The sequence below is a fragment of the Staurois parvus genome, unplaced genomic scaffold, assembly GCF_062004578.1.
Source record: "Staurois parvus isolate SC_StPar_1 unplaced genomic scaffold, SC_StPar_1.0 ptg000720l, whole genome shotgun sequence".
NCBI lineage: Eukaryota > Metazoa > Chordata > Amphibia > Anura > Ranidae > Staurois > Staurois parvus.
In genome coordinates, this window is record NW_028318516.1 from 1,570,208 (window position 1) to 1,591,309 (window position 21,102).

Below are 21,102 nucleotides of genomic sequence, written 5' to 3' on the forward strand. Positions count from 1 at the left end.
TGTCTCCAGCTGCTCCATTCGTTTGCAGACCTGCGTTTACTTGCAGTGCTCCAGTAGTTAAAACCAGAAAAAAGCGAAAATTCTTTCCAACCAATACCATCCTGCCAGTATCCAAACCGGTGAGCCTGCCTTCCGTGACTCGGCCTGAAGCCTCTACTCAGCCTGTCCTGCCTTCTCTGCAGTTATGAAAGGGTTACAGAGGATTACAGGCAGTATAACCTTTGATGTCCACACAGTAACGAGTCGATGATTGATAACCGATGATCTTTTACTGATAACATGTGATCATAATGAGAATGAATGAATGTGCGGATGAATGTGAATAAATGCGGTAAAACTGAAATACAAACAGAATAAACAAACATAAGTACATATCTAACTTCCTAGCTATGTGCATAACATTCCACAGTACATAGGAAGGGTACTTACAGACTTTGGGGGTCTAATCAAGCCCATATATGAAGAGGGAACAGCATCCCACATGTACTTGCATTGTAGAATTTCTTTAGTCTGAAGAGATGAGGTCACTTCCTCCCAAGTTAGCAAACAGGACGTCCCTAGCCTTAAAGGGACAGACACTGCTGAATGCTAAAGAATGCCTTGTGTAATACAAGGCAGCACACTCCCCACCTGGCATAATAATGATATGCCACTATTAAACTCCTGGAAGGAGTAAAACGACTTCCGTGATGGGTCTAAGGTACACCTTAGGGGTGCCCTGTTTTACTACTCTGACCTCTACTTTCCTGACTCTGCTATCACTACTAGCATCAGTCCCCACAATGAGTCCAATTGGCCACTCGTTCCTGTGGGCCTGAGAGTCTTTTAGTAGAACAACATCTCCAACTTGTAAGTTGGGCTTGTCGGCTTGCCATTTGTTGCGTGGTTGGAGGGTCATCAGGTACTCCTGTCTCCATCTCTTCCAGAAGATATCACATCTGATAATGGTGACATTGGCTTGCTCAAGATAGTCATTGTTACCCTGGTCAACACTGGCTGTTTTGCTGAAGGATCTGGCCAAGCAGATGAGTTTCCCTATGGCACGGAAGAGTGACTTCCAGCTGGAAAACCTTTCGAACCTACATGAGCCAAGACCTTCTCTGGTGGTTAGAGTCTTGTAAACTGCAACTAGAGGTCTTACCTCTTTGTCTTGGTCTGGTTCTACAAGCTGAAAAGTTCCTTTCTGATCAGTCTCTTCAGTTTCTGGTCCAGTCAAGAAGGATGGACCTGTGAACCAGTTAGTCTGTTTGAGGACAGCAGCTGGTACCAGTCTAGTCCCATGGTCAGCAGGGTTCTTGTCTGTACTGATGTGATGCCACTGTTCTGGACTTGTACACTTTCTGATACGTGTTACTCTGTTTGACACGTATGTGTAGAATCTTCTTGAAGCGTTGTGGATATAACCTAAAACAATCTTGCTGTCTGTGTAGAAGTTCACTGCATGGATCTCGATGTCCAGTTCTGCAATGAGTAAGTCTGCTATCTCCACAGCTAGGACAGCAGCACAAAGTTCTAAGCGTGGAACCGTGTGAGCAGGTCTTGGAGCCAGTTTGGACTTTCCCAAGATGAATCCTGCATGGCTTTGTCCCTGAGTGTCTATGACTCTAAGGTAGGCTACAGCTGCTATAGCCACGGTGGATGCATCTGAAAACACGTGTATCTCTCTTCGTTTTGTAACAGACAAAGAAACAGAGACGTATGGTCTTTGGATGCTAAATCGCTCAAGCTCCAGCAAAGAGTCTTTCCACAACTTCCACTGCATTTCTTTCTTTTCAGGTAGAGGTGTGTCCCAATCACTTTGTTCTAGCTCAGTTGTAATCTCTCTCAAAAGAGCTTTGCCTTGCATGGTGATGGGTGCTACGAACCCCAAGGGATCGTAAAGACGGTTGACCGTAGACAAGACACCTCGCTTTGTGAAAGGCTTCTCTTCCCTGGATACTCGGAAGGTGAAGCTGTCAGTTTTCAAGTCCCAACTAAGCCCTAAGCTTCTTTGAAGGGGTGGTGAATCTGTACCTAGATCTAGGTCTTTGAGGTCTTTTGCACGGTCTTCTGCTGGGAATGCTTCCATTACTTTGCTGTTGTTGGAAGCCACTTTGTGCAGTCTTATGTTAGAGTCTGCTAGCAAGTCTCTAGTGCTTTTCAAAATGTCAATGGCTTCTCCACTACTGGAGAAGGAAGCAAGTCCATCATCTACATAAAAGTTTTTCATAACAAATTGTTTGGCTTCAGGGTTGTGTCTGTCACCTTGCTGCGCTGCTCGTCTCAAGTTATAGATAGCGACAGCTGGTGAGGGACTGTTCCCAAACACATGTACTTTCATCCTATACTCTATGATACCTTTGTTGAGGTCGTTGTCTTCATACCATAGGAACCTCAGGTAGTCTCTGTGGTCTTCACGGACAAGGAAACAGTAGAACATCTGCTGTACATCTGCTGTTACTGCAACAAGTTCTCTTCGGAATCTGATAAGGACTCCAAGAAGTGTGTTGTTCAGGTCTGGTCCGCTGAGAAGTACATCATTAAGGGAAATACCTTCATGCTTTGCACTGGAATCAAATACTACACGTATCTGACCTGGTTTTTGAGGATGGTACACTCCGAATATTGGCAAGTACCAGCGTTCTTGTTTTTCATGCAGTGCTGGTGCTTTTTTAGCTTGATCTTTGTCAAAGATTTTCCGCATGAATTCTTGGAAGTGTTCTTTCATGTCTGGCTTTCTTTCAAGAGTGCGCTGCAATAGCGCAAGGCGTTTCTCTGCTTGCACTCTGTTGTTGGGAAGACGATGCCGTGGTGTACGGAATGGTAGTGGGGCTACCCAACTGCCTGCTTTGTCTTTGAAGACTTCTCTATCCATGATCTCAAGGAAGAGGTTATCTTCAACAGATGGTGCTAGTTTGTCATCATCTTGAGTTCTCTCAAACACTTTGTGGCCTAGCTGATCTGAATCTTCAGCTGAGGCTGTATCTTCCAGGAACCTCTGGATGTTCTGGGGATGTGTTGGGTTAGATAGTTTCTCTTTAATCTCCATGCTGTTGTTACATGGGCAAAGACATGATGTGCGACCGTTCTGCAGCAGATTTGTTCTGTAGACATTCACCTTTGCGGGTTTGTGAAGTCCGTTCAGACATACATTTCCAACGATAACCCATCCAAGATCAAGACGTTGAGCAAATGGTGCATTGTGCGGCCCATTGTATTGTTCTCTGACCTTGTGCACTCTCAGTATGTCTCTTCCTAGTAGAAGGACGATTGCAGCATCTGGGTTGAGTGTTGGGATCTTGTCTGCTATTCGCACGAGATGAGGGTAGTGACGTGCCACTTCAGGTGTGGGAATCTCTGACCTGTCATCTGGTATCATGTCACATTCTATGAGGGTAGGAAGAGTCAGCTGTGTCTTTCCATCTAATGACTCGATGGTGTAGTTGTTTGCTCTTCTCCCTGATGTCTCTATAACTCCAGAACATGTCTTCAAGGTGTATGGAGTTGAACTTCCTTTGTCACCAAAGAGGTCGAAGAACTCTGTCTTTGCTAGAGACCTGTTGCTTTGTTCGTCTAGGACTGTATACATCTTCACTGCCTTTTCTCTGAGACCGTTGGGATACACTTTGACTAAGCATATCTTGGAGCATGATCTAGAGAGTCCTGGTTCTGTACAGATCTCAGTACACTTTGAAGTTATCGCTGGTGTTGCACTTTCTTTTTGCTCCCCACCATGATCTTCTTGAGTTGCTGGAACTTCTGATCTCCATGGTTGTGGTCCTGGGTGCAGTGCTGACAGATGTCGGTCATTGTTGCATTCTGTGCACCGTATTTCTCTCTTACAGTCTTTTGCAAGATGTTGCATTGAGGCGCAGCATCTGAAACAAATGTGATTGTCTTTAAGGTAAGCCTTGCGCTCCTCTAATGTCTTACTTCTGAAACTGCGACATTTTCTTAGTGGATGAGGCTTGTTGTGTATTGGGCACTGTTTGTCTGGATCCTCAACTTCTTTGGTTGTGTTGTCTTCCTGATTGGCTGCAGCCTCAGGCGGGACTTCTGTCTTCCGCACAGACACTGTTGCTCTGCGTTCTTTGTAGTGTACTGGCAGCTGCTTCTCTGTCCTTGGGGAGCTTGCAACTCTCTTGTTCAGGAAGGCGAAGCTTGGGTCATTGCGTGTCTTAGCTTGGTCTACAACGAATTCAGCGAGGAAGACAAACGGTGGAAATGCAACTCGATAGTCTTTCTTGTATCTGGATGCTTGAGAGACCCACCTTTCTTGCAGGTTGAAAGGGAGCTTCTCGATTATGGGCTCTACTCCACGTGCTGTGTCTAAGTATAAGAGACCTGGCAGAGTTCCACTAGTCTTTGCTGCTTCTATCTCTAGGAGTAGGTCTCCGAGCTCTCTCAGCTTCTGATTGTCTTTGTTTGTCATTTTTGGGCAAGTTTCAATTTTCTTTAAAAGTGCTTCTTCTATTACTTCAGGTGACCCATAGCAGTCTTCCATTCTCTGCCAGACCATCGCAAGTCCTGCTGTTGCATCATGGACATGCACTGACCTGATTCTTTTGGCCTGCTCTGAGGACTCTGGTCCTAGGTATTTGGCAAGTAGGTCGAGCTTCTCTCTGTCTGTCAGCTCTAAGTTTTGGGTGCTGCTTAGGAAGGATGACCTCCAGGCCCAGTAGTTTTCAGGACGATCGTCAAACTTCAAGAGACCAGTGCTCACCATCTCACGGCGCATCAGGTATTTCGACATGTCTGTAACCCTTGCTGTGTCAGGTGCGTTTGTTCTGGGTACAAACGCGGGACTACTGGCTGATAGTGACTGATGGGTTCGTTGAGGTATTTGACTAAGTCTATTTTGATCAGATGGTTGCTCTCCTCTATTGTAGTCTAGATCTGGTCTTGCACGAGGAGAGGTTATATCGCCATCTACTTGGTTTCTTAGCGTGTTGGCGGTTTGGTATCTGAGCACGTGATTGGTTGACTTATCACGTGGCGGTTCAGGTTCAGTCTTGTAGTGATGCGTAACATCAAAGCTGTCTGCTCCCAACTGGGTCCTTGATGGTTTCGGTGCGTCACTAGGCTGTTTATCAGGGTATAGGATTGCTTGTGATTGTACATACTCACGGGTGCGTTGGAATGTACTGAGAGGTGTTATCAGGGTTTCCAGTACATCGCTCTCTACAAACTGAATATCTGCAGCTCTCGCGAGAACTTCGGCTTCAGCTATGGCTGCTGCAGCTATTTTCTGTTGCTGAAGTATGTGTAAAGAGGCTTGCACTTCTGCCTTTCTCCTAAGCGTTTCTGCTTTTCTCCTAAGCGTTTCTGCTTCTGTCCTTTTTATTTCAGCTTGACTCTTCTGCTGCTCTTCATCTAGGTAGCCTTGCTCTTTCATAAGCTCTGCTTCCTGTATGGCATAGGAGGCCATGGCGCATGCGGCCTCGGCCTTGGCTTGTGCCCTGGCGGCGATAGCGCTGACTGAAGACAAGTTTGTGACGCTAGAATGTCTGGAACTTGTATGCTTACTCCTGGCTGCCCCAGCACTGACTGACGATAGGTCTGTGACGTTTGAATGCCTGGAACTTGAACGCTTAGATCTGGCGGTTTCTGCTTTGGATGACGACAGATCCGATTTGTTATAAGTTCTCGGCGTGCTGCATTGTGACCTAGTTTCCAGCGTACTGTGCATATTTTCTTCCTGTTTGCACGAGATTTTAGGAAGGGTTAATTTAGTGATATCTTTCATATCTTTCTCTGTGTCTGCGTGCTGCATTGTGCTTGAGTGGAGTACACAGTGTGTACACGAAGCTGAGTTAGTTTCACTTTGCTATGCCTAGACTGGCTGTGCTGTGGGGATTTCACACACACGTGCTGCTGTATTAACAGTTAAGAGTCTTTTCTGTGTTGTGGGGCTTGCTGTAGTGTTTTCACACAATGTGCTCTGAAGTAACCGAGTAAGTCTTTTTACTGTCCTGCCTTCTCTGCAGTTATGAAAGGGTTACAGAGGATTACAGGCAGTATAACCTTTGATGTCCACACAGTAAAGAGTCGATGATTGATAACCGATGATCTTTTACTGATAACATGTGATCATAATGAGAATGAATGAATGTGCGGATGAATGTGAATAAATGCGGTAAAACTGAAATACAAACAGAATAAACAAACATAAGTACATATCTAACTTCCTAGCTATGTGCATAACATTCCACAGTACATAGGAAGGGTACTTACAGACTTTGGGGGTCTAATCAAGCCCATATATGAAGAGGGAACAGCATCCCACATGTACTTGCATTGTAGAATTTCTTTAGTCTGAAGAGATGAGGTCACTTCCTCCCAAGTTAGCAAACAGGACGTCCCTAGCCTTAAAGGGACAGACACTGCTGAATGCTAAAGAATGCCTTGTGTAATACAAGGCAGCACACAGCCTGAAGCCTCTACTCAGCCGGATGCCGGTACGCAGCCTGATGCCTCTCTTCAGCCTGATGCCTCTCTTCAGCCTGAAGCCTCTCCTCAGCCTGAAGCCTCTCCTCAGCCTGATGCCTCTCTTCAGCCTGAAGCCTCTCCTCAGCCTGAAGCCTCTCCTCAGCCTGATGCCTGCATTCAGCCTGATGCCGCTACTCAGCATGATGAACTGATCCAGCCCGACGATCCTATTAGGCCAGTTGACTCGATGCCCGCTGTTGATCCAGATGATCCGGTACCTGATCCAGTGCCCGCTGTCGTGCCAATTGACTCAGAGCCCGCTGTCATACCTGGTGACCCGGTGCCCACTGCCTTGCCAGATGACGCGGTGCCCGCTGGCAAGCCAAATGACCTGATGCCTGGTGACCCAGTGCCCGCTGTCATACCTGGTGACCCGATGCCCGCTGTCGAGCCAGACAATCCGGTACCTGATGCCCCGGTGCTCACTGTCGTGCCTGTTGACTCGGAGCCCACTGCCTTGCCAGATGACGCGGTGCCCGCTGTCGAGCCAAATGACCTGATGCCTGGTGACCCAGTGCCCGCTGTCCAGTCAGACGATCCAATGTCTGACCCAGTGCCCGCGGTCATACCAGTTGACTTGGAGCCCACTGCCTTGCCAGATGACGCGGTGCCCGCTGTCGAGCCAAATGACCTGATGCCTGGTGACCCGATGCCCGCTGTCCAGCCAGACGATCCAATGTCTGACCCAGTGCCAGCGGTCATCCCAGTTGACTCGGAGCCCACTGTTGTGCCTGGTGACTCGGTGCCCGCCGCCCCGCCTGGGGGCCCGAGACCTGTCGTTCCGCCTAAGGGCCCGAGACCTGTCGCTCCGCCTGGGGGTCCGGCACCTGCCACTCCGCTTGAGGGCCCGAGACCTGTCGCTCCTCCTGGGGGTCCAGCGCCCGCCGCTCCGCCTGAGGGCCCGAGACCTGTCGCTCCACCTGGGGGTCCGGCGCCCGCCGCTCCGCCTGAGGGCCCGAGACCTGTCGCTCCACCTGGGGGTCCGGCGCCCGCCGCTCCGCCTGAGGGCCCGAGACCTGTCGCTCCGCCTGGGGGTCCGGCGCCCGCCGCTCCGCCTGGGGGCACGATGCCTGTCGCCCCGCCTGGGGGCACGATGCCTGTCGCCCCGCCCGGGGGCCCGGTGCCTGTCGCCCCGCCCGGGGGCCCGGTGCCTGTCGCCCCGCCCGGGGGCCCGGTGCCTGCTGCCCCGCCCGGGGGCCCGGTGCCTGCTGCTCCGCCCGGGGGCCCGGTGCCTGCTGCCCCGCCCGGGGGCCCGGTGCCTGCTGCTCCGCCCGGGGGCCCGGTGCCTGTCGCCTTGCCCGGGGGCCCGGTGCCTGTCGCCTTGCCCGGGGGCCCGGTGCCTGTCGCCTTGCCCGGGGGCCCGGTGCCTGTCGCCTTGCCCGGGGGCCCGGTGCCTGTCGCCTTGCCCGGGGGCCCGGTGCCTGTCGCCTTGCCCGGGGGCCCGGTGCCTGTCGCCCCGCCCGGGGGCCCGGTGCCTGTCGCCCCGCCCGGGGGCCCGGTGCCTGTCGCCCCGCCCGGGGGCCCGGTGCCTGCTGCTCCGCCTGGTGGCCCGCTGCCTGCTGCTTCGCCTGGTAATCCGATGTGCCTCTGCCCGGAGTCCTGCCCGATGTGCCTCTGCCCGGAGTCCTGCCCGATGTGCCTCTGCCCGGAGTCCTGCCCGATGTGCCTCTGCCCGATGTGCCTCTGCCCGGAGTCCTGCCCGATGTGCCTCTGCCCGATGTGCCTCTGCCCGGAGTCCTGCCCGATGTGCCTCTGCCCGGAGTGCCTCTGCTCGATGTGCCGCTGCCCGGAGTCCAGCCCGGTGTGCCGCTGCCCGGAGTCCTGCCCGGTGTGCCAGTCTTTGCTATCCCGCCAGTTGCCAGACCCGGGCGGTGGAACATTTTGCCCAGCTAGGACTGTTTGGAGCGTCCTGAGGCCGCTCCTTGAGGGGGGGGGGGGTACTGTTAGGAATGGACTGGCCAGCAATGGTGGGACTCACCTGCCTTTTGATCTGCAGTACCAGGGCTGGCCAGCGGGTGCTCCCAGCAATCAGAGACTCAACCTTTCAGCCAGCTAACACCTGGAACTGATGATACTGGGGTATTTAAGGGATGGCCAGACTTGCAGACTCTGCCTTGGTGTTGTGTTTGTCCTGGGCCCTGTATCTGTCCTGCATCCTGTTTCTGTTCCTTTGCTGACCCTGATCTGAACTGCTGCTGACTTCTCCTGCTCTGATCCTGGCTTGTGACCCTGACCATCCCTCTGTCTGACCCTCTGTACCTCGCTGCTTGCTACCTGCTGAACCTGGCCTGTGACCCCGACCATTCTCTGCTTGCTCCCCCCGTACCTACCTGCCCAATTGATATTGACCCGGCCTGCCTGACGACGCTTGCTTGTATGTACTGTTATCTGTGGGTGGTTGGTTTGGTTTGTTTGCACTGTATTATGTTTAGTATTGCCCTGCGTTTATGTTTGTATGGTTAGTGTTAATAAATTATATTGTTTATCACATTTCTGAAGTCTGCGTTTCCCTGCATCAGTCACACATCTCTGGTCATACCTGGGAGCCCTGACAGCTGGCCTGGTACAATGATCTGTCATCTGGTGGACACAGCAGGTGACATATCAAGATACAGCAGAGCCACTAGACTTGGAGGACTTCATATGATGTCCACCCAGGATGGGAGAGATCCCGCTCAGCTGTCATTCTGCTATAGGCCTGGGGGGAAGCAGTTCATTACAGGGGACAGGGGACACTACAGGGGACACTGTACAGGTTCTATATGTAGTCTGAGGGCCCCTGTGGAAGTCCATGTGTGGACATTCCTACCTATGATAAATGACAGGCTAAACCCACCTGGAGACTTTCTCCACACCTGGAGTGTGCTGAGTTCTTGGAGAACGTCTACACAGTGTTTCCAGATTGGCTTTATCACCCCAACGAGCTCGCTCCAGTTCATGGATGTCATCATTATGTTTGGAGGATCTCACCAGTCAGGAGCCTTTCCTGTCATCCTACATGTTCCCTTCTGAGGATTGTTCTATCCTTCCAAACAAATGTATGAAATCATGGATGAGTCCTCCTTCTATGTGATCTAGAAGATCTTCAATCACAATGTCTTTATGGATGAAGTGGATGGCCCAGTTTATATATTATTTATTGCTTTACAGCTTTATTCCCTCCAGGATTCATTCTTTATTTATAGAACCATTCAAGGAAGTGTTCTTACTGTGAGAGATCTCCACCACCATTCCTCTGTGACCATTACATCCTTGTCATTTATGTCTAACATCTTCATTATCAGTGGATTGATAGATATTATTATACTTTAGGATGTATTTTTGCATTTTTTTTACCCAAAAAGATCTGTTTTGGAGGTCTCTGTTTTATTATGTATTTTGTTTTTATCTTGTGTTCTGTGTCTTTAAGACTTTTCTATCTGTAGTAAAATATATTATATAAACAGTTGGTTGCATAAGAGTTAGGTTTATTGTTTCTTACTTTTTTTAGTTCTTTTTGATCTTCCCTGGTATCTCTGTAAGGTAGATACAATGCTGGAATGGTTATTAGGGGATGTTTCTCAGGGCTGCAGGTCACCACAAGATGGTGATCTCATTTCTCCCCAGACAGGACTTCTCTATGGAATACAGACAGGAAGTGATGTCAGGGACAGAGAGGACATTCGGAGAGGTGAGTTGGGAGGAAATAGATCAGAGACATTGGTGGACGTGGCAGCAGAGGAGGTAATAAGATGTTATTTCCTATTTACACTCAGTAACCCCCCGTCATGTCCGTCCTCTTCCTCCATAGTCGTGTCCGTCCTCTTCCTCCATAGTCGTGTCCGTCCTCTTCCTCCATAGTCGTGTCCGTCCTCTTCCTCCATAGTCGTGTCCGTCCTCTTCCTCCATAGTCGTGTCCGTCCTCTTCCTCCATAGTCGTGTCCGTCCTCTTCCTCCATAGTCGTGTCCGTCCTCTTCCTCCATAGTCACGTCCGTCCTCTTCCTCCATAGTCACGTCCGTCCTCTTCCTCCATAGTCACTGTGACGTCTTTTATCTCCAGCAGATGATGATACACACATATATAGTGTGGGAACCCAGATGAACCCCTTCAGGGGCAGAACATTCCCCCACTTCCGGGGCCGGAACATTCTCCTCATTGTGGAGATAAATTCTAGTAATATGGTCCTCTAAACAAACAGCACTGACAATAAATAGACAAGACAAGGACCATCCTGACCATACATGGCCTACAAAGGGCAATGATGACACTACACAGGCAGCCAATGGGCAATCATTACACTATGCAGCCAACACAATGATGGAGTGCCGGGGTCAGGAGTATGGAGCATAGAGCCCCTTACATTGCTGCTCAGGAGGAAGAAAATATTCCTTTGTAACAGAAAATGTATATAAATCTGAGGCTCTTTTAGGAATGTCCGGGGAGTTAAAAAATGAAAGGGGCTTTATAGCGATTAAAACATTTAATATGTGTAACATTGCGCTGTTTATCTCCTCCTCCCCTCCCCCGCCTGTCTCCAGCACCGCACCCGGGGACTAGCAGGGAGGGGAGAGACCTTGCAGTGTAATGAGAACCGATTGGCTGCTCCTCAGGAAAGGGGAGTGTCCGGCTTATCCTTTCTCCCTTTCACTCCCAGAGCCATTTTTGCATTTTTTGCACATTTAAAAAATCATTTTATCCTGAAGATGACACAAAACCCCCCAAATATAGGTTTTCTAAAAGTAGAGACTTTAGAGAATAAAATAGCGGCAGTTCTATTTTTTTATGTCACAAAATATTATCACAAAGTCTAGGAAATGCCAAATTTCACTAAAAAATATACTTACGTTAATTTCAGGGCACAAAAAAGCAATAAATGACCCATTTATGTGTAAAAATATAAAAGCCGAGGTTGCAGCGAGTAAATAGATATCCAACATGTCAAACCTTAAGTTGTGTGTGCTGAAATGGTGACAACCTTTAGTCCCCGGTATTATCTATAGGTGACACATTTATAGCCCCTTCTAGGTCATCAGTATAGAGTACGGAGGAGGTCTGCTCCTAGAATTATCCTCTCATTCTGGTGTGACCGGCGATATGTAACGTTTATCACAATCAATGTTATCACATGTAGGCCCTCCAGCGTGTGCTCTTACATTTGGGCGTGCATATATGTGGGGGAGGGGGGGCCTTAAAATTTTTTAAAGGGATGAGTTATGTACTTGGGTGTAACTTTAATTGTTTGCATTTAAAAAAACATTTTTACTTAAGGGGACAAAGTCCTCTATGAGATGACTTTTGATGAGAGGTTCTCTTTATTGAGACATCCAGGGTCTAAAAGACCCCCAATGTCTCCCCTGTACTGCATTGGATGTAATGTAGCGCACATCGCACCGCATTACATTCTTTGCTGGCCTCAAGTGTGGGGGAAATCTGTCATAACGTCACTTCTGGGTCAGGACAAGAAGGGAGTGAATGTGTCCGCTCTCCTCCGTCCCCTCTACCCTCCGACACCCGCTGACCCGGGCCCACAGATGGGCAAGCAGAGCCGGGGAAGCATAGTAGGTACAGGAGAGGTTCACACACACGGGGTTGCAGAGGCTGGCACCTGAAAGGAGAGCCCTGCGGCTTGCCCTCAGCAGGGATAAAGATTAAACACAATACTTGCCCGGCCCCCAGAACTACATGTCCCGGGCGTCGGGTGATGTAAAGTGACCATCCCGGCATGATGAGCCGACATTGACCTCACAGCACTGCCTCAGAGCAAACTAGTCATAGGAAGGATCAGATTTATCATTCCTTGTCTGCAGATCTAAAACTCATCAAAACCAGTTCAGAGACCAAACAAACCCAACAGAGAAAAGGGGCCCCGGACCTCAAAATTGTAGTAAACACTAAACAGTCCAAACAAAATGTCTTCCCATGAGGGGAGTAGTTCTTCAATGTCCATCAACCCTCCTATTCCCCCCTCACATCCACATCCTATTATTGTGTGACCAATACCATCCAAATCATTCTTACTTTCATTTCCCAAAGTTATCCGTCTACAAGGAGACCTGTATAGATCACATGATGGCACCAATGAGGATGGAGGAGGACCGGAGTCACATGACTGAGAAGATACTAAACCTCACCCTGGAGATCATCTACCTGCTGACCGGAGAGGTGAGGAGGATTCTGGGAGGTCACATGACATCACTCTCATCTCTATTAATAAAACACAGACCTGACCGGAGAGGTGAGGAGGATTCTGGGAGGTCACATAACGTCACTCTCATCTCTATTAATAAAACACAGACCTGACCGGAGAGGTGAGGAGGATTCTGGGAGGTCACATGACATCACTCTTATCTCTATTAATACAACACAGACCTGACCAGAGAGATGGGGAGGATTCTGGGAGGTCACATGACATCACTCTTTTCTCTATTAATAAAACACAGACCTGACCGGAGAGGTGAGGAGGATTCTGGGAGGTCACATGACATCACTCTTGTCTATTCTGGTCAATAGACCATTTTATTTTTGCACACATTTAGATGATGTCAGGTGGTTGATATTGTTTTATTTGTCTCCTGATCTGTAGGATTATGTTGTAAAGAAGAAGTCTAGTGGGGAGCCAATCTCAGGAGGATGGAGCAGAACCCAGAGCCTCACCATGGTGCCTCCATCTCATTCTCTGATACCTGAGAGGGAGAAAGAGCAGAAGATTCTGGAACTGACCACCATGATGGTCCATCAGCTGACAGGAGAGGTGAGCGGTGCCGGGAATTCTGGGACATTCTCCAGTAACAGACAAGGGATGTGTCTGGATGGTGACTGTATCATTGTGTGTGTCAGGTTCCTATAAGGTGTCAGGGTGTCACTGTCTATTTCTCCATGGAGGAGTGGGAGTATTTAGAAGGACACAAGGACCTCTACAAGGACGTCATGATGGACAATCAGCAGACTTTGGGTTTTGTGAAGATTGTAAGGAAGGAATTTCCCCGGAATGAGACGATATTGAAGCTCACCCTGGAGATCCTCAGCCTGCTGACTGGAGAGGTGAGTGTAATGAAGGGGTTAAATCTGACTCGGCTGTACACTGGGAGGGATTCAGAGTCACTTGAAGTCTTCTGATGTTCTGTAATCAAAAACGACATCCACACAAGTACTATGAATACATAAAGTGTCCGGACTCTATGAGATTTGGTTATAGAACAAGATGGCGGCATTGGTTATAGAAGAGAACAATCTCAGCTTTAGTCCAATCAGGGAGACCCATGATTACCAGCATGCCACGCCCACTGACCACTAAATCCATGGGTGACATTTCCTGGTGGGTCAGTGAGCCTTACTAGTAAACCATTAGTGACTCTATTATATGACTTCTAGAAGGAGCTATAAATCTGACCCCATTGTCATCATATCATTGGATGGAGATGTCTGTCCTTTGCTGAGTCGGCACATTGTGGCCAATCCCTGGAGAATAAATCTAGAGCTGACCATAGAAGTGAGGGATTATGGGAGAGTGAGATTTATCTTTGTATCACACAGAACTGTACAGGAGTCATGAAGAAATCTACCGACAATGACACCAGAAGGAGATCTCATCGTATGACCACAAGATCCTCGAGAATCCAGAATCCCATCACCATCCCCCCACCTCCATCCCTGATCCCTACAAGACAGAAGACACAGAAGATTCTAGAAGTCACCAAGAAGATGATGGAGCTGCTGACAGGAGAGGTGAGCGGTGCCGGGAATTCTGGGACATTCTCCAGTAACAGACAAGGGATGTGTCTGGATGGTGACTGTATCATTGTGTGTGTCAGGTTCCTATAAGGTGTCAGGGTGTCACTGTCTATTTCTCCATGGAGGAGTGGGAGTATTTAGAAGGACACAAGGATCTCTACAAGGACGTCATGATGGACAATCAGCCGCCCCTCACATCACCGGGTAAGAGGAGACTTTATTGTAAAGGAGAGAGCAGTACGGAGGATCCACCTAGATCCCCCATCATCTGATAAACACATAGAAACAATGGATTCAGTCAGTGTGTGTGTTTCCTACAGATGGATCCAGTCATGGGAACCCACCAGAGAGATGTCCCCGTCCTCTGTATTCCCAGGATTCCACACAGGAAGGTCACACCATCCCTCACCATCATCAGGTAGATGATGACAATTATTGGTAGTTGTGATTTATACACAGCATGTTTGTTACAATGAATGTTTTATTATATCTTTCAGAGTGGAATCCTCGGGGATGATAATATTGATGTTAAAGAAGAGTATAAAGAGGAGGATGAGGAGTATGGAGTGATGGAGGAGTTTTCAGAAGGACACAAGGATATGATGGAGCCACCTAATACCAGGAACCCACCACAGAGATGTCCCCGTCCTCTGTATTCCCGGGATTCCACACAGGAAGGTCACACCATCCCTCACTATTACAAGGTTGGTGGGATGGAGAATCTAGAACATGGACTTGTAGAGACTATGGGCTCCAATCACAAAGCGGTATCTTCCCGTATCCCAGTATGTAGTAAGATGCTGCATTCTGTTTTTTAGTAGTGAAGCCTGCGGGTAATTTACCACTGGTGTCCATAGCAACACTTGTAAATAGCTTGTTGTTAAGGAGAGGGCAGCCGCCAGTGTCCTCAGCAACCAGTAAACAAGGAGCGGACGGCCACCAAGTTCCCCGCTGACAGCTGTGACAGGTCTGGTATGGATTTTGAGGGGATCCCCGATGCCAAAATAATAAAAATAAAGGCGTGGTTTCCCCTCCAAAATCAATACCAGACCCTTAGTGAGTGCCCACCTTCCTCCTGAACCATACCAGGCCACATACCCTCAACATGGGGTGGGTGCTTCAGGGCAGGGGCGCTCTATCCTCCCAAAAGCACCTTGTCCCCATGTCGATGGGGACAAGGGTCCTTCCCCACAACCCTGGCCAGTGGTTGTGGGGGGCATATTGGAATCTAGAAGTCACCTTTAACATGGAGGCCCCCAGATCCCGGCCCCCCACAATGTGAATGAGTATAGAGTACATAGTACCCCTATTCATTCACCAAAAAAAAGTAGTTTAAGAAAAAACGAAGTCATTTTTGAAAAAACAAAAATAAAGAACAATATCCCCCTGATGTAGATCCATCGATGATCCAATCACGATACTCACTGTCATTGCCTTCTTGTGACATCACCAATACAACATGCCCCGGTCAGTGACATCACCAATACAACATGCCCCGGTCAGTGACGTCACCAATACAACATGCCCCGGTCAGTGACGTCACCAATACAACATGCCCCGGTCAGTGACGTCACCAATACAACATGCCCCGGTCAGTGACGTCACCAATACAACATGCCCCGGTCAGTGACGTCACCAATACAACATGCCCCGGTCAGTGATGTCACCAATACAACATGCCCCGGTCAGTGTCGTCACCAATACAACATGCCCCGGTCAGTGTCGTCACCAATACAACATGCCCCGGTCAGTGATGTCACCAATACAACATGCCCCGGTCAGTGACATCACCAATACAACATGCCCCGGTCAGTGACGTCACCAATACAACATACCCCGGTCAGTGACATCACCGAGTGGCACCGTCCCTCAGTATATTTAGTGGCAGGAGGTAGCAGAGCTGTCAGACAGAGGGGAGTCTTCATTGGGAGCGGAGCTTTTCTTTCTGAGTCAGCGGTGACAGCGAGCATCGTGATTGATGATGGATCTACACCGGGGGGGGACATTTTGCTTTAGTTTTGCTTTTTAATAAAGGACTTGTCAAAAACTGCCTGCTGTCTATTTAACAGAATACTTTTTGGGGGTGAATAATTAGGGGTACCATGTACCCCATACTCATTCACATGGCGTGAGAGATCTGAGGGCCCCCTTGTTACATTTTGTAAGTCCTCTGCCTGCAAACCCCCACAGCCACTAGCCTGGGTTGTGGGGAAGAGTCCCTTGTCCCCATCAACATGGACAAGGTGCTCTGGGGGAGCAAAGCCCCCCCGCCCCAGAGCATCCACTCCATGTTAAGGGCATGTGGCCTGGTATGTTTCAGGAGGGGGGTCGCTTGCTCATCCCCCCCTTTCCTGACCTGCCAGCAGCATGCTCAGATAGGGGTCTGGTATGTGTTTCTTTCATTTAGGCAAGGGGTCCACCTCAAAATCCTTACCAGACCCCAGGGGGGGGGACCTTACAACATTTTCTTAATATTTTGTTGCCGGTAATTTTTTTTTTTTTTCGTGATTTATCGGTTGGTTAGGACGCAGCGGCCGCTCGCTCCCTAACAACCATGTTGTTTACTGGTTGTTAAGGATGCCAGCGTCCGCCCACTCTTTACCAAGCAGTACACATTTCCTGAATGCCGCATGTCTCCACCACTAATTAATGACCGCATGCATTTCATTCTTTATTTCCTTCTGTGAATGTAACGCCTGTTCATGCGGTATTTACTGAGCGTGTTCAGTGTTTGTGGTCAATACCGCAACACGGGATAGGAAATGGACAGTTTCAGGATGGCATGCGGTATTTAGGGGAAATGTACCCACATATCACATGTGATCTGCTTCTGTGAAGGGAGACAATGTGTGGATTTTGTGTGTGATGTCACAATCATAAATCTTACATTTTACAGATGATATTTTCTCTCATTTCCTTGATTTAGAGTGGAGATCCAATCGATATAGAATTTGAGGTGAAAGCAGAAGAAGAAGAGGCGTATGTGAGGGATGATCAGCAGTCTATGGAGGAGGATGGAATAACGGGGACATTTATAGAGGAGGACACTCCTACAGAGATCAGCACAGGTGGGTCATGAACACTAAATCCATTCCTCCACCCATACTGCTCACTGATTGGTCCAGAGTAGGGCGGGGACTGGGTGATATCAGCCTGTAATCCCCTGGTCACTTTCCTGAGCTGTGTTCCCCGTCCTGTATTCCTGGATTTCTCTCGGATAATCTTCCTTCTCTGTGCTGCAGACACAATTTATGTATCTAGACTGGATTTATGGAGGTTCTGGGGTTCAGCTGGCAGCAAAATGTTCATTTCACCATAAGTGTTACTAGACCTAGGCACCTGGGGTGTGTGTATTGGGTGTCCTTCCTCATGTCCAGATCTATTAAGATCTCTGACAGAACATTTCTCCCAGGGTTCCTTGCTCTGTGGTCTGCTGGCTGTGCCGGGTGGAGGGATATGTCTGTAGTGTCTCAGACCCAAGTCACTGAGTGCAGTCTCAGGAGATGGGAGGCAGCGGTGTGGGATCTCTGCAACTTGTCTACAGTAAACATTTAATATTCCACTGATTACTGAATACCAATATTATGAGTCCTGACCCTTACACTGTATATTGTACATTACATACTCCTGACCCCTGCACTATATACTCCATGTTGTACATTACATACTCCTGACCCTGCACTATATACTCTATGTTGTACATTACATACTCCTGACCCCTGCACTATATACTCTATGTTGTACATTACATACTCCTGACCCTGCACTATATACTCTATGTTGTACATTATATACTCCTGACCCCTGCACTATATACTCTATGTTGTACATTACATCCTCCTGACCCCTGCACTATATACTCTATGTTGTACATTACATCCTCCTGACCCCTGCACTATATACTCTATGTTGTACATTACATACTCCTGACCCCTGCACTATATACTCTATGTTGTACATTACATACTCCTGACCCCTGCACTATATACTCTATGTTGTACATTCCATAGTCCTGACTTCTGCTCTCCCCCTCCCCCTCCCCCCACTGCTATATATACACATAATATGGATTATCTTTTGTTCTACCAGCTGGACATTTTATATCGGACGATGTGATTGGAGCACAGACTTTTACATGGTGATAATAATGTGATAACATCCTCCAACTTTGGACCCTTAAACAGAAAGTGATAATGAGGGAGGAGTCAATACCCCAATGATGGTGGTCTTCAGGATCAGTCCAGTCTCCATCTTGGTTGTTCTCCCCCCATCCTCACTCTCTGACCTCTGGTGGGGCTCAGCCCCGCTGTTCTTCATGACTAAATCATGGACTTAATAAGGAAGTGCAGTACTTCTTGTGTTGGGAAGATGGCGATGAGTGATAGAGGGGGTGGGGACCCTCGTCCTATAATCCCCTCATCACTGTCCCTCCTATAAAAGACAGTTCTGGTTGTTTCCTCACTCTCTGACTAAGGTCCATGAATAAAGAAATGACCTGGTAGGAGATCAGAGGAGCCATTTCCTAGTTCCCTTGAGGGTGGAATTGTAAGCTCCTCGGAGAACAAGCTGCCTGATGTGGGCGGAGTCCTGGTTTGGGGGAACCAATCAGCTCCTGTCTAGTAATCCTCTTTGTCTTTGTATTTTAGTCCATGGCCGGGAGATGAGGAAAACCTCCGAGGATTGTCTCACTTTGTCTCCAGACTGGAAAGTAGAAGATGAGGACATCACACAGTATAGTCCAGGAGAAAACCCGGCTCCCTCCAATGTCCATCCGGCACCACCCAGTGTAGATGGACCATCGGATTCCTCGTATCCTGAGGAACCTCAGACTGTGCGGGACCGGGCTGGCCTTCCAACAGGGAAGAGCTTCTCCTGTACTGAGTGTGGGAAGAGGTTCCGTTCTAAATCCTATCTTAATGTGCATAAAAGATCTCACACAGGGGAGAAGCCACATTCCTGTCCTGAGTGCGGGAAATGTTTTTCAGTGATGTCCAATCTTTACAGACATCAGAGATGTCACACGGGGGAGAAGCCGTATTCCTGTCTTGAGTGCGGGAAATCTTTTTCTAGTAAGTCAAATCTTTACACACATCGACGGTGTCACACGGGTGAGAAGCCGTATTCCTGTCCTGAGTGTGGAAAATGTTTTTTAGACAAAGCTAGTCTTCACGCACATCAGAGATCTCACACGGGGGAGAAGCCATTTTCCTGCCCTGAGTGTGGGAAATGTTATTTATCAAAGTTCCATCTTTTCAGACATCAGAGATCTCACACGGGAGAGAAGCCATATTCCTGTCCTGAGTGTGGGAAATGTTTTTCAGAGAAGTACAGTCTTTACACACATCACAGATCTCACACAGGGGAGAAGCCATATTCTTGTCCTGAGTGCGGGAAATGTTTTTCACAGAATTCCAGTCTGCACAAACATAAGAGATCTCACACAGGGGAGAAGCCATATTCCTGTCCTGAGTGCGGGAAATGTTTTTCAGAGCATTCCAGTTTGTACAAACATCAGAGAACTCACACAGGGGAGAAGCCATATTCCTGTCCTGAGTGCGGGAAATGTTTTTCAGAGAATTCCATTCTACACAAACATCAAAGATTTCACACAGGGGAGAAGCCATATTCTTGTCCTGAGTGCGGGAAATGTTTTTCAGACAAGGCTAGTCTTCACACACATCAGAGATCTCACACTGGGGAGAAGCCATATTCCTGTCCTGAGTGTGGAAAATGTTTTTCAAAGTCATCAAATCTTTACACACATCAGAGATCTCACACTGGGGAGAAGCTGTATTCCTGTTCTGAGTGCGGGAAATGTTTTATAGAAAAATCAAAACTTGTCAGACATCAAAGATCTCACACGGGGGAGAAGCCATTTTTCTGTCCTGAGTGTGGGAAATGTTTTTCAGAGAAGTCCAGTCTGCACAAACATCAGAGATCTCACACGGGGGAGAAGCCACTTTCCTGTCCTGAGTGAGGGAAATGTTCCTCACTGAAGTCCTGTCTTCCTGTACATCAGGGGTCCCACACAACCCTGGAGGTGTATTAGTGCCTTGAGTGCGGGAAATGTCTTCTAGATGAATGTTGCTGGACATCCCAGCTCTCATGTGGGGAAGAAGCACACCCTGATATACACCTCAGATATACTCCATGGCTGATCTTCATCATGGAAGAAACAGTTCATAAGGAGATCAGAGGCCCCCAAAGACATGGATGAAGTGTGGGACCGGGTTGGCCATTGATGGCAGGAGAAGAATAAAAATGGAGTCCTGCCCTGTGATTGGCTGAGTACATTTTGTGGTAGGAGATTTCACAAACACTTGGAGGTCTATGGAGAACAATGTTGAATGGATGTGACCGGCATTCTCCAGCTGGGAGGAGTTTTGTCTGTATTTTATTTCTTATGATCATTGGCTCCATCTAGTGGCCATAATATCATATTGGGCTAGTTTTACTGATGGAGATATTTCAGAAAAATCACCTCATTGTGGCCACTAGATGGAGCCGGCGATCATAGGAAATCACTGTGTTACTTAACATAGGGCCGGATGTTGTCACAGCTGGAGGAATGATTGTCTCATTGGTCCAATGAATGTTCTATAAATAGAGCCCTTGGTTTCCTTCATCAGACAGGGCTCCATACTAATCCCTGAGGTCACACTCGCACTCTGAGGTCACACTCCCGCACTCTGAGGTCACACTCCCGCACTCTGAGGTCACACTCCCGCACCCTGAGGTCACACTCCCGCACTCTGAGGTCACACTCCCGCACCCTGAGGTCACACTCCTGCACTCTGAGGTCACACTCCCGCACTCTGAGGTCACACTCCCGCACCCTGAGGTCACACTCCTGCACTCTGAGGTCACACTCCCGCACTCTGAGGTCACACTCCCGCACTCTGAGGTCACACTCCCGCACTCT

General features: G+C 48.5%; 2 protein-coding genes and 1 long non-coding RNA gene across 3 annotated transcripts; 1 reads left to right on the forward strand and 2 right to left on the reverse strand.

Annotated features, from left to right (window-relative positions):
• Nucleotides 1–250: 250 nt before the first annotated feature.
• LOC149445480 (uncharacterized) lies at nucleotides 251–4,764 on the reverse strand. Its single transcript, XM_089653798.1, has 2 exons — nucleotides 430–4,764; nucleotides 251–337 (listed from the first exon to the last, which is right to left on the reverse strand). Exon 1 carries the CDS (start codon nucleotides 4,730–4,732, stop codon nucleotides 656–658), a length of 4,077 nt encoding a protein of 1,358 aa, XP_089509924.1. The 5' UTR covers nucleotides 4,733–4,764; the 3' UTR covers nucleotides 251–337; nucleotides 430–655.
• Nucleotides 4,765–6,034: 1,270 nt separating this feature from the next.
• On the reverse strand, nucleotides 6,035–6,401 carry LOC149445481 (uncharacterized). The gene is made up of 2 exons (XR_016306402.1): nucleotides 6,214–6,401; nucleotides 6,035–6,121 (listed from the first exon to the last, which is right to left on the reverse strand). It is a non-coding gene; the product is annotated as an uncharacterized LOC149445481 (long non-coding RNA).
• Nucleotides 6,402–10,108: 3,707 nt separating this feature from the next.
• Nucleotides 10,109–20,873, forward strand: LOC149445482 (uncharacterized). The gene is made up of 4 exons (XM_089653778.1): nucleotides 10,109–10,138; nucleotides 13,287–13,490; nucleotides 13,983–14,251; nucleotides 19,251–20,873. Exons 1-4 carry the CDS (start codon nucleotides 10,109–10,111, stop codon nucleotides 20,155–20,157), a joined length of 1,410 nt encoding a protein of 469 aa, XP_089509904.1. The 3' UTR covers nucleotides 20,158–20,873.
• The last annotated feature ends 229 nt before the right edge of the window (nucleotides 20,874–21,102 follow it).

Coding starts and splice junctions, on each gene's coding strand:
- LOC149445480 (XM_089653798.1), bottom strand. CDS start 4,732: ATGTCGAAATACCTGATGCGCCGTGAGATGGTGAGCACTGGTCTCTTG.
- LOC149445482 (XM_089653778.1), top strand. CDS start 10,109: ATGTCAGGGACAGAGAGGACATTCGGAGAG. Junction 10,139..13,286: donor CAGAGAGGACATTCGGAGAG/GTGAGTTGGGAG, acceptor TGTGTGTGTCAG/GTTCCTATAAGGTGTCAGGG. Junction 13,491..13,982: donor TCAGCCTGCTGACTGGAGAG/GTGAGTGTAATG, acceptor TGTATCACACAG/AACTGTACAGGAGTCATGAA.